General features: G+C 36.5%; 1 protein-coding gene and 2 long non-coding RNA genes across 4 annotated transcripts; 2 read left to right on the top strand and 1 right to left on the bottom strand.

Annotated features, from left to right (window-relative positions):
- Positions 1-826: 826 nt before the first annotated feature.
- On the top strand, positions 827-3763 carry LOC103511112 (protein BUD31 homolog). Of its 2 annotated transcripts, none has more exons than XM_026824977.1 (5): positions 827-954; positions 2553-2625; positions 2815-2864; positions 3228-3296; positions 3380-3763. In XM_026824977.1, exons 1-5 carry the CDS (start codon positions 861-863, stop codon positions 3526-3528), a joined length of 435 nt encoding a protein of 144 aa, XP_026680778.1. In that variant the 5' UTR covers positions 827-860; the 3' UTR covers positions 3529-3763. The 2 variants fall into 2 exon arrangements, with proteins under 2 accessions (XP_026680778.1, XP_017300353.1); XM_017444864.2 differs by lacking the exon at positions 3228-3296 and adding an exon at positions 3052-3120 and having other exon boundaries at positions 837-954.
- On the top strand, positions 1450-2478 carry LOC108252622. The gene is made up of 3 exons (XR_001809555.1): positions 1450-1484; positions 2344-2375; positions 2454-2478. It is a non-coding gene; the product is annotated as an uncharacterized LOC108252622 (long non-coding RNA).
- Positions 3764-7810: 4047 nt separating the features above from the next.
- On the bottom strand, positions 7811-8540 carry LOC113468211. Its single transcript, XR_003392053.1, has 2 exons — positions 8177-8540; positions 7811-8013 (listed from the first exon to the last, which is right to left on the bottom strand). It is a non-coding gene; the product is annotated as an uncharacterized LOC113468211 (long non-coding RNA).
- Between the last annotated feature and the right edge of the window lie 3427 nt (positions 8541-11967).

Consider the following 11967-nt stretch of genomic DNA (forward strand, 5'->3'; position numbering starts at 1 on the left):
AGAGATTAAATTTGCAAATGGGCACTTACCTAAATTTGCAATGGGTACGACAGGATAGGAGAAAGCCAGCCGTTCCGAGAACGATCCTTAACTGTTTAGGATAAAATAAGCCCCGGGCGAGAATCGAACCCGCGACCTAATGCTTACAAGGCAGACACGCTACCCTCCAAGCTAACTAGGCTGGCTATCCAGTATAAAATCGAATGCCCTCAGGCCGTCTGACTTGAACGTGTGTGGTGGTGGAAAAAGCTTGAAATCTAGGTCTGTCAGACCTTCTGAGAGACCGCGGTCTGAAGCTTTTTGCTAGCACAGTGTTTTTATCTTTTCATTCTTTTTCAAGAGAGGAAGATTTGGAGGGCCAATGGCCTGTTCCATGAACGATTCTGCACTCCGCACTTTTCACTCCTCGCACTGAAATAACATCGTATGGCTTTGTCTATGTTTTCTGTGCGAGAAGTGGAAAGGGTAAGTGCGGAGTCTTCATGGAATAGGCCCCCAATCTCTGAAAAGACGATTGCTGGGCACATTGCATACACAGATTTTTTTTTCATTCGTCCCAAGTCCACTACTTTTCAACCTCCTTGAAATACGTGCATATTGCATATACCAAAGTTTTACGGCAGTACTTTGGTGCACCTGCCCTTGATTTTTGAAAAAAAAAAAAAAAAACAAAAAATTAAAAATTCGATTTTTTTCATTCGTACCAAGTCCACTAATTTTCAACCTCCTTGAAATACTTGCTTGATTTTTGGAAAAAACAAAAAACAATTTTTTTATTTCATTTTTGATCGTATCAAATCGTTAATTTTATTTTTTGTGTTGTAAGTGTAAGTTTCTCAAAGGTCTGTCCAAAGTCCAAAATGCCCAAAGTTCGTAGAACGAGAAAGCACCTGCCCGATGGTTGGGAGTTGATTGAACCTACGTTGGAAGAGTTGGAACAGAAAATGAGAGAAGGTAAGGATCCCTACATTCTAGAGCTCTAGGCATCTCCTAGTAAAAGTGTTTGGCTTGTAAATTCTTCTATCTTCTATCCCAATGCTTTCTGTCCTTTGTGGGTTCTCTCCTGAAAGGGATAAAGGCCCATTCTTATTTGTTGTAAGTTTCAGCCGATTTTTTTTTCCAAATGCCCTGTAGGCAATGTGATTTAAATGTGAGTGTTCCCACTCACACATGACACAATTTTTTCCCCGAATGACAAATTTGACCGAGCCCCAAGGGATGGTGTTGGAGATTAAAAGCAACAGGTATTGAAGGTTCACTCCTGAAAGGGATAAATGCCCTTTCTCATTTGTTGTAAGTTTCATCCGATTTTTTTTCCAAATGCCCTGTAGGCAATGTGATTTAAATGTGAGTGTTCCTGCTCACACATGACACAATTTTTTCCCCGAATGACAAATTTGACCGAGCCCCAAGGGATGGTGTTGGAGATTTAAAGCAACAGGTATTGATTACGCTGGAAGAGTTGGAACAGAAAATGAGAGAAGGTAAGGATCCCTACATTCTAGAGCTCTAGGCATCTTCTAGTAAAAGTGTTTGGCTTGTAAATTCTTCTATCCCAATGCTTTCTGTCCTTTGTGGGTTCACTCCTGAAAGGGATAAAGGCCCATTTTCTAGGTATTTTCTAGTAAAGTGTTTGGCTTGTAAATTCTTCTATCCCAATGCTTTCTGTCCTTTGTAGGTTCACTCCTGAAAGGGATAAAGGCCCTTTCTCATTTGTTGTAAGTTTCATCCGATTTTTTTCCAAATGCCCTATAGGCAATGTGATTTAAATGTGAGTGTTCCCGCTCACACATGACACAATTTTTTCCCCGAATGACAAATTTGACCGAGCCCCAAGGGATGGTGTTGGAGATTAAAAGCAACAGGTATTGATGGTCAAATGTTTCTGAAGTTTGCTTTGAGAGAGATTGGTAAAAGTTGCTGGCTACACAGGTCTCCTCTGTGACCTCAAGGGTCTAGCTTTCCAATCAACTGTGGAGTGCAATAAAATTTGCACTTTACAAAGGTAGAACAATACCATTCAAGGAAAACCTTACAGAATTATTATCGGAACAGCTATTTGTTGACATGAAGTTTTTTGAAATTACAGAAATGTGAGTTCAAAGTTCCTTTTTGAGGAATGTGCCCAGACCACAGATTCAAGGAAAACTTTACAGAATTATAATTGTAACAGCTATTTGTTGACATGAAGTTTTTTGAAATTACAGAAATGTGAGTTCAAAGTTCCTTTTTGAGGAATGTGCCCAGACCACAGATTTTATGTAGGTAGGCATTTGAATTCTTGATTTCAAGTTCAGTAGTTACAAGAACCATTTTACTAAGATTCTGTTATTCTGTTCACAGCTGAAACTGAACCCCATGAAGGCAAGAGAAAGGTGGAAGCAGAACCACTTTAGTAAGATTCTGTTATTCTGTTCACAGCTGAAACTGAACCCCATGAAGGCAAGAGAAAGGTGGAAGCTCTGTGGCCAATATTCAAAATTCTAATTCTTGATTTCAAGTTGAGTAGTTACAAGAACCATTTTACTAAGATTCTGTTTTTCTGTTCACAGCTGAAACTGAACCCCATGAAGGCAAGAGAAAGGTGGAAGCTCTGTGGCCAATATTCAAAATTCATCATCAAAAGTCTGAAAAAGGGGAAATGCCGAAAGGAAAATACGGCTCTACTCTACTTGTCATTTGTAATTTTATTGTTTGTTACCAAGGTTCGATTTCTCATTAAGAGGGCCCAGCTGCCCACTAAAAATTTAGGCAAGTGCTCATCGCAAATTTTGGTAAGTGCCCATTGCAAATTTAGGTAAGTGCTCATCAAAAGTCCCGATACATCTATGATTTGTTCTACCGCAGGAAAGCTATCAGTAGAGGTAATGAATAGTTTTAGTTTCACCATTCACATCTTGGTATAAGTAGGTGTGTTATTCAATTTTTTGGTGTTTACTTTACTTGGTATTTTTACTACTGAATTGATGTTTGAAAAGTTTCTTCAAATTACCTTTGGTACCTAGGCAAGTTTCTAACAAAGAATCCTTTCTTTTCTTTCTTTGTTTTCAGAACTGTACGACTACTGTCTAGCAGAGAACATTGCCGACAAGAATCTGATTGCCAAATGGAAGAAGCAAGGCTACGGTATTTTTACTACTGAATTGATGTTTGAAAAGTTTCTTCAAATTAACTTTGGTACCTAGGCAAGTTTCTAACAAAGAATCCTTTTCCTTCTTTGTTTTCAGAACTGTACGACTACTGTCTAGCAGAGAACATTGCCGACAAGAATCTGATTGCCAAATGGAAGAAGCAAGGCTACGTAAGTGCTCGTTTGCAAATTTAGGCACGTACCCATTGCAAATTTAGGTAAGTGCCCATTTGCAAATTTAGGTGCAAGGCTACGAGAACCTCTGCTGTCTACGTTGCATTCAAACCCGGGACACTAACTTTGGTACGAGTTGTATTTGCCGAGTACCCAAAGTGAAACTAGAGGAGGGCAGGATTGTTGAGTGTATTCATTGTGGATGCAGAGGGTGTTCAGGGTAAACAACGGACAGGTTAGCAGGGAAGAAACCATGTCAGGATTTCAGGGCTGGTTTGTTTCCCATTGGTTATTTTGACTTAAGGATGATAACATTCCTTGATATCATTCTATCATGCCTGTTAAGACACTATTAACACTGAGACAACATCATGTAGCATGCTCTGAGAGAATATCCATCCAATGCAAACTACTTGAAGGATGACTATCAATTGAGGTGCTTATGAATACTTATGAAGCATGCTCAGGTCATGTTGTCTTAGTGCTATTGAACTTTTTTTTTAAAAAAGAGGTTTGACAGAGGGAACTGTAACTGCTATGGTCTTATCGTCCCAAAATCAAAGAGAGAAGGAAGACAGGATAGGAGAAAGCCAGTACCCATCCAATGCAAACTACTTGAAGGATGACTATCAATTGAGGTGGTTATGAATACTTATGAAGCATGCTCAGGTCATCTTGTCTTGATTCTCTTAGTGCTATTGAACCTTTTTTAACTTGTTAAGAGGTTTGACAGAGGGAACTGTAACTGCTATGGTCTTATTGTCCCGAAATCGAAGAGAGAAGGAAGACAGGATAGGAGAAAGCCAGCCGTTCCAAGAACGGACATTATCCCACCAGGATAAAATCCGCCCCGGGCGGGAATCGAACCCGCGGCCTAGCACTTACAAGGCAGACGCACTACCATCTTACCTTTGAAATTTGAAAATTAAAAAAAAAAAAAAAATGGTTACTAATACTAACTTTTATCACACACGACCTTAGGTAATACAAAAAATTCAAAAATCTACTTGATCTTATTTTTCTCTTTGAATCTTTCCTATCTCATCTACATTCCAGTATTTTTTATTTATTTTAATTTGGTTTTGTATTTTTTCTTCTACTTCCTCGGCCATTTTGTTTCTAGTAATCCTCTTAAATTTACCTAAATTAATAGTTTCGTATTTTTCTTTCGGAAACAGACGATTTCCCCTCTTGTGAAGCTCATTTCCCCTCTTTAAGCGTGGTAGCGCCTGTACTAAACCATTGGAAATCCGCCATCTTGAAGAGGGGAACTTGTTTCCGTTTCCGAAAGGAAAATACACCCTTTGTTTATGTATTAGATGAATAGATGTCATAACACTCTTATACGTATATGACAGTACGTAGGCATCCACAACGGAGTACCGACCCTACACCACAGCCTAGTCTCCCGACCTATGAGGAAACAAACAATTCATGCTAATGAATACATATAAGAGGTCTCAATCAAGCTTTGACCATAGTACCGACCCTCGCAGAAAATGAAGAAATCGAGACCAGCGCTCTATATCACCAAAGTATGGAAAAGTATTTACAATTCCACATTTTGATCTAATTCGTCCAAATTCAAAATTCTGCTTTTCCATTGGCTACAATCATAGTACCGATCCTCGCAGAAAATGAAGAAATTGAGACCAGCGCCCTATATCACCAAAGTATGGAAAAGTATTTACAATTCCACATTTTGATCTAATTCGTCCAAATTCAAAATTCTGCTTTTCCATTGGCTATAAGTGCTATAACACTTGTAACTTGTAAGATACTTTTCCATACTTTGGTGATATGAGGCACAGTCTTTTTCTGCTATGGTCTATGGTCAATGGTTTAATCATATCTAATTTATAATTTATTTCCCTTTCTTGTGTGTTTTGAAAATAAATACAACATTTTTGATTTTGTTTTTTTACCATTATTTATTTGTATTATTTAAAAAATATTTACAATATCAATGTTTTGTATTCTAAAAGTAAATCGTAAAATTAAACAAAAAATAAATATTTTTTAGCAGTCACAGAGAAGGGGATCAGGGATAGAGAAATGGAAACTATACTGACTACAAGCAAACATTGGAACTAAGCAAGTCACACCTGATCTAAGAAAATTTTCCTTAGAAGTGGTGTTGGGACCATTGTTACCGAGAAGAAAACTTATCAGCTTTGATTAAGGAACAAATTACAATGATAGAATTTATTTTTTACAGTCAAGAAATTGCCTTCGAAAGAACTGCCCTGTATCGAATATTCAGGGGTCCCCTGATTGTGTGACTTGGAAATCTAATTGTTTAAAAGAACTTAAGAGAAGAGAAAACAATAATACAAAAAATGCGTAACATAAAAAAAGGACGGTAGAATATACAGTTAAATTTCAGTCTATGTTAAGAGGAAAAGGCTTCGAAAATTAACAGCAAGAAAAAGCTAGAGGTAAAATATTTGCTAAACTAAAGAACGAAAAATTAAAAATGAGGGTAATATGAAACTATTTATATCTAAAAAAGGCTTTTCTCTTTTTGCTGAGACCCACATTTCGCTAGTTGGTTTAGATACTATTTTTTTTTTTTTTTTTTTTACTAGCCAAAAGTGACGGAAAAGGCTTTGAAAATTAACAGCAAGAAAAAGCTACAGGTAAAATATTTGCTAAACTAAAGAAGGAAAAATTAAAAATGAGGGCAATATGTAAAACTATTTATACCTATCTAAAAAAGGCTTTTCTCTTTTTGCTGAGACCCACATTCCGCTAGTTGGTTTAGATTCTATTATTATTATTTTTTTTTTTTAACTAGCCAAAAGTGACGTCTCTGGTCTTAGAACCTACTCATAAATAACCACCTCACTTAGCTGGAATGGGGCCAGAAAAAGCCAGCAATACGTGATTACCCAGATGGTGACCTATCCGGGAGTACACTGAAAAACGTTGCTCAACTTCAGTGATCAATCGAGGATTGGCGCATTCAAAGTGCTAACGCTGCATTGACAATTCCTGCTGCTATAGGATCATTATGACCGTGATTTTATTTATTTTGAAGGGTAGAAAATTTGTGAATTCTTGAACAAACCAATTGACTCTAGTATTTTACATTAGGTAAATAACAAAAGGTAGGTATTTTATCATATGAAAGTAAATACTAACCAAAAATCACGCCAATCAGGTATTCACTCATTCATTACTTAATCACTTTTTTTTCTCACTCGCTCACAGAATGACTCATTCACTCAAATGACTCATTCACTCAAATAACTCTCTCACTCGTATTTCTCGAGATTACCTGAAGGCGTGTATTGATGCTAAAATAAACGCTTAAAATATTAATCAAATATTTAAAACTGGTTTAGATTAGGTTTTGAGAAGTCAACATTTTCGACAATAGGAAGTGTTTGAATGTTGCAAATGTCGGGATCTTTGACCATTAGGCCATTTTCGTAGATTGATAGGTAAACGAACTTAATTTTATCCTCCCCTAGCAGACAAGAAATAGCTACCATTTTGGCCTCATAGCACGTCCATCCCGTAATATGTCCCGATCAAATAGAGTAAATCCGTAGTATGTCCCAATCAAATGGAGTAAATCCGTAGTATGTCCCGATCAAATGGAGTAAATCCGTAGTATGTCCCGATCAAATAGAGTAAATCCGTAGTATGTCCCGATCAAATGGAGTAAATCGTATGTCCCGATCAAATAGAGAAAATAGACTATCTGTTGAAAATCTCAAAACCTGAATCTTCGAAAGTAAAATGGAATGTCCAATAAAAGCAATAATATGCAGAGAGAGAATTGGCCTCATAGCACGTCCATCCCGTAATATGTCCCCATCAAATGGAGTAAATCCGTAGTATGTCCCGATCAAATGGAGTAAATCCGTAGTATGTCCCGATCAAATAGAGTAAATGGATAATCTGTTGAAAATCTCAAAACCTGAATCTTCGAAAGTAAAATGGAATGTCCAATAAAAGCAATAATATGCAGAGAGAGATTAAAAAATAGAGTAAATCCGTAGTTTGTCCCGATCAAATAGAGTAAACGGATAATCTGTTGAAAATCTCAAAACCTGAATCTTCGAAAGTAAAATGGAATGTCCAATAAAAGCAATAATATGCAGAGAGAGATTAAAAATACGTCAAAAGTACTTGGAGGTGAAAAGGTCACCCATCTTGGTAATTACCAGCTCGATGTTTCTGCACAAAGGTGCTCGGCCTGGGTAACTGAAGCCCGGTGCTAGCATTTCTAATAGACATGTATATTTTTCTAGTCCAAAGTAGAGATTTCTTAGAAGCGGAAGTATTAACTGAAAGCGGAGTTTTTTTTTCCTTATTCTTTTTTTTTACTACTGGAATGAGATTCGATTCCTCTAACAGGGACACTTTCTATTCCTCCAAGTATTTTCATCGGCCTGGGTAACTGAAGCCCGGTGCTAGCATTTCTAATAGACATGTACATTTTTCTAGTCCAAAGTAGAGACTTCTTAGAAGCGGAAGTATTAACTGAAAGCGGTGTTTTTTTTTCCTTATTCTTTTTTTTTACTACTGGAATGAGATTCGATTCCTCTAACAGGGACACTTTCTATTCCTCCAAGTATTTTCTTTATCATAACAAAGACTATTTTTACAAAAAGTTCTAAAAATACAAAGGGGCGAGATGAGTTTTGTATCCTTACCATGAGCTATCAATCCTGTAAAACTATATTGAGACTAAAGACCTTGATCACCCTTGAGTGTGACACCAAGGGGGAAAAAGAGTTACAAATGGGAACTTTATTTAGACTGGCAGTGTGGGACTGCAAAGTCCTTTTTTGGTAACAGTATCAATAAAGTATCATTTATAATCCCCCCTCCCCCCAAAACTAAATTGAGACTAAAGACCTTGATCACCCTTGAGTGTGACACCAAGGGAAAAAAAAGAGTTACAAATGGGTACTTTATTTAGACTGGCAGTGTGGGACTGCGAAGTCCTTTTTTGGTAACAGTATCAATAAAGTATCATTTATAATCCCCCCTCCCCCCTTTGATTAATTGTTGGCAGAATGTCGGAATTTTGATCAGGCCATTTTCCCAACTAATTTGTATTAGGATAGATAACACATAGTGGAATAAACTTATCTTCATAGTGCTATTTACATTATACAGAAATAATAAAGCAAGTTTCTAGTGTAGTAAAAGTAAGCAAATTCGCGAGATTTCAATCCTCTGGGACAAAAAATACGATTTGACACAAAAAGTTATGAAATCTTGCACAATAGGAAGTGTTTATGTTTGACCATTAGGCCATTTTCGTAGATTGATAGGTAAACAAACTTAATTTTTTCCTCCCCTAGCAGACAAGAAATAGCTACCATTTTGGCCTCATAGCACGTCCATCCCGTAGTATGTCCCGATCAAATGGAGTAAATCCGTAGTATGTCCCGATCAAAAGTAGTAAATCCGTAGCATGTCCCGATTAAATAGAGTAAATCCGTAGTATGTCCCGATCAAATCTGTTGAAAATCTCAAAACCTGAATCTTCGAAAGCTAGGTTTTGAGAAGTCAACATTTTCGACAATAGGAAGTGTTTATGTTGCAAATGTCGGGATCTTTGACCATTGGGCCATTTTCGTAGATTGATAGGTAAACGAACTTAATTTTTTCCTCCCCTAGCAGACAAGAAATAGCTACCATTTTGGCCTCATAGCACGTCCATCCCGTAATATGTCCCGATCAAATGGAGTAAATCCGTAGTATGTCCCGATCAAATGGAGTAAATCCGTAGTATGTCCCGATCAAATAGAATAAATCCGTAGTATGTGTATGTCCCGATCAAATAGAGTAAATTCGTAGTGTGTCCCGATCAAATAGAGTAAATAGACTATCTGTTGAAAATCTCAAAACCTGAATCTTCGAAAGTAAAATGGAATGTCCAATAAAAGCAATAATATGCAGAGAGAGAGCACGTCCATCCCGTAATATGTCCCGATCAAATAGAGTAAATCCGTAGTATGTCCCGATCAAATAGAGTAAATCCGTAGTATGTCCCGATCAAATGGAGTAAATCCGTAGTATGTCCCGATCAAATAGAGTAAATCCGTAGTATGTCCCGATCAAATAGAGTAAATCCGTAGTATGTCCCGATCAAATAGAGTAAATCCGTAGTATGTCCCGATCAAATAGAGTAAATCCGTAGTATGTCCCGATCAAATAGAGTAAATCCGTAGTATGTCCCGATCAAATAGAGTAAATCCGTAGTATGTCCCGATCAAATAGAGTAAATCCGTAGTATGTCCCGATCAAATAGAGTAAATCCGTAGTATGTCCCGATCAAATAGAGTAAATCCGTAGTATGTCCCGATCAAATAGAGTAAATCCGTAGTATGTCCCGATCAAATAGAGTAAATCCGTAGTATGTCCCGATCAAATAGAGTAAATCCGTAGTATGTCCCGATCAAATAGAGTAAATCCGTAGTATGTCCCGATCAAATAGAGTAAATCCGTAGTATGTCCCGATCAAATAGAGTAAATCCGTAGTATGTCCCGATCAAATAGAGTAAATCCGTAGTATGTCCCGATCAAATAGAGTAAATCCGTAGTATGTCCCGATCAAATAGAGTAAATCCGTAGTATGTCCCGATCAAATAGAGTAAATCCGTAGTATGTCCCGATCAAATAGAGTAAATCCGTAGTATGTCCCGATCAAATAGAGTAAATCCGTAGTATGTCCCGATCAAATAGAGTAAATCCGTAGTATGTCCCGATCAAATAGAGTAAATCCGTAGTATGTCCCGATCAAATAGAGTAAATCCGTAGTATGTCCCGATCAAATAGAGTAAATCCGTAGTATGTCCCGATCAAATAGAGTAAATCCGTAGTATGTCCCGATCAAATAGAGTAAATCCGTAGTATGTCCCGATCAAATAGAGTAAATCCGTAGTATGTCCCGATCAAATAGAGTAAATCCGTAGTATGTCCCGATCAAATAGAGTAAATCCGTAGTATGTCCCGATCAAATATTTTTTTTTAATTAAAACTGCGGAATAATGTTTAAAATGCCAAGATTATTCCTCCGGGCCAGACTTCTAAAGTTAACCCAATTGAATTGGGCAATCCAATTGACTAACCTTAATTCTAAAATTAAACGATGAGATTCCTTAATCCAACTGGACTAACGCCGATGTGTGGCCCGAGGATAACACGTTATGTTACGAATACAGTAAAGGTTTAAAATACACGTATACGGATTAAAACTATATGGAATAGGCAGGGTATAAAATTTTATATGCGAAACACTGATCTTGAATAAACCTTAAACAACTGAAAAATAAATAAATTAAATAGCTGCTTGCAATTTTATATCGTAGGCAATTCTTGAAGATTTCTTTATGAATTACCTACAAATTTGGATTAAAACGAAAAATAAATTTTATAATGAATTTTTTGAAATTTTATAATGAACTTTTTGAAAACGAAAAATATATTTTATAATGAACTTTTTGAAATTGTCATTTGAAGAACTTCTGGCAATTACGATACATTAGATTGTTAGGTGCAAGAAAATAATTTCTTTCGAAAACACCGAGATAAAGCTAAAGAAATAGAACAAAAAATAATGAAATAATATACACGGGCATTTTGACTCCAAAATCTCCTCGTCCTTCTTAAGGAAAAGAGATTCGTTTTCTCTCTGAGAAATGCAAACACAAAAGCAGAGGTGTGCGAAGAGTGAGTGAGTAAAAAGAACATCTCATTTTAGTGAACTACTCAGTGAACGAGTCAGATCTCAACTCCCTGCAACTAAAGAGTGAGTTACATGAAAGATCCTAACTCTTTATAGCTACATGAAAGATCCTAACTCTTTATAGCTTATAGGTATAGGAGTTATATGTTAGTATCTGACTCACGGACTGAGTAGTTCCTTCTGACTGACTCACCCTTTACACACCTCCACACAAAAGCCTCAAAAGATTCTATTTACAACTTAAAATGTACGAGAAAATATTGTTCTGACAAAGAGAGGTTTCACATAGGTATAGGAGTTATATGTTAGTATCTGACTCACGGACTGAGTAGTTCCTTCTGACTGACTCACTTTTAACACACCTCCACACAAAAGCCTCAAAAGATTCTATTTACAACTTAAAATGTACGAGAAAATATTGTTCTGACAAAGAGAGGTTTCACAGCTAACAAATTAGTCATGATTTGAACGATAGAGAATTTGGTACATTCCAAACTTTTTGGTACATTTCTTGAACAACTTGAGATGCGAAAGGGGAAGGAGAGAAGTATCAAAAGATGTTTTCTTTCGAAGTGTGATCAATTAATTATTCAGGAATTTACAAGATATCTAGTAATAAAATCAACACTTGATTTCAATACATATTGGCATATTTCTCTCAAAAAGACGGTTCGATTACCTTAAAAAAAAATAAAAATAAATAAATAAATGGCTTAGTCTTACTTAATCCAGTCAAAATACGAAATTAATTTACTATATTTTGCAGCAGTTTCCATCTTTCCATAAACTCTCTTTCTTTCGAAGTGTGATCAATTAATTATTCAGGAATTTACAAGATATCTAGTATTAAAATCAACACTTTATTTCAATACACATTGCCATATTTCTCTCAAAAAGACGGTTCTATTACCTTCAAAAAAATAAATGGCTTAGTCTTACTCAATCCAGT

Source organism: Diaphorina citri, unplaced genomic scaffold, assembly GCF_000475195.1.
Source record: "Diaphorina citri unplaced genomic scaffold, Diaci psyllid genome assembly version 1.1 scaffold676, whole genome shotgun sequence".
Classification (NCBI taxonomy): Eukaryota; Metazoa; Arthropoda; class Insecta; order Hemiptera; family Psyllidae; genus Diaphorina; species Diaphorina citri.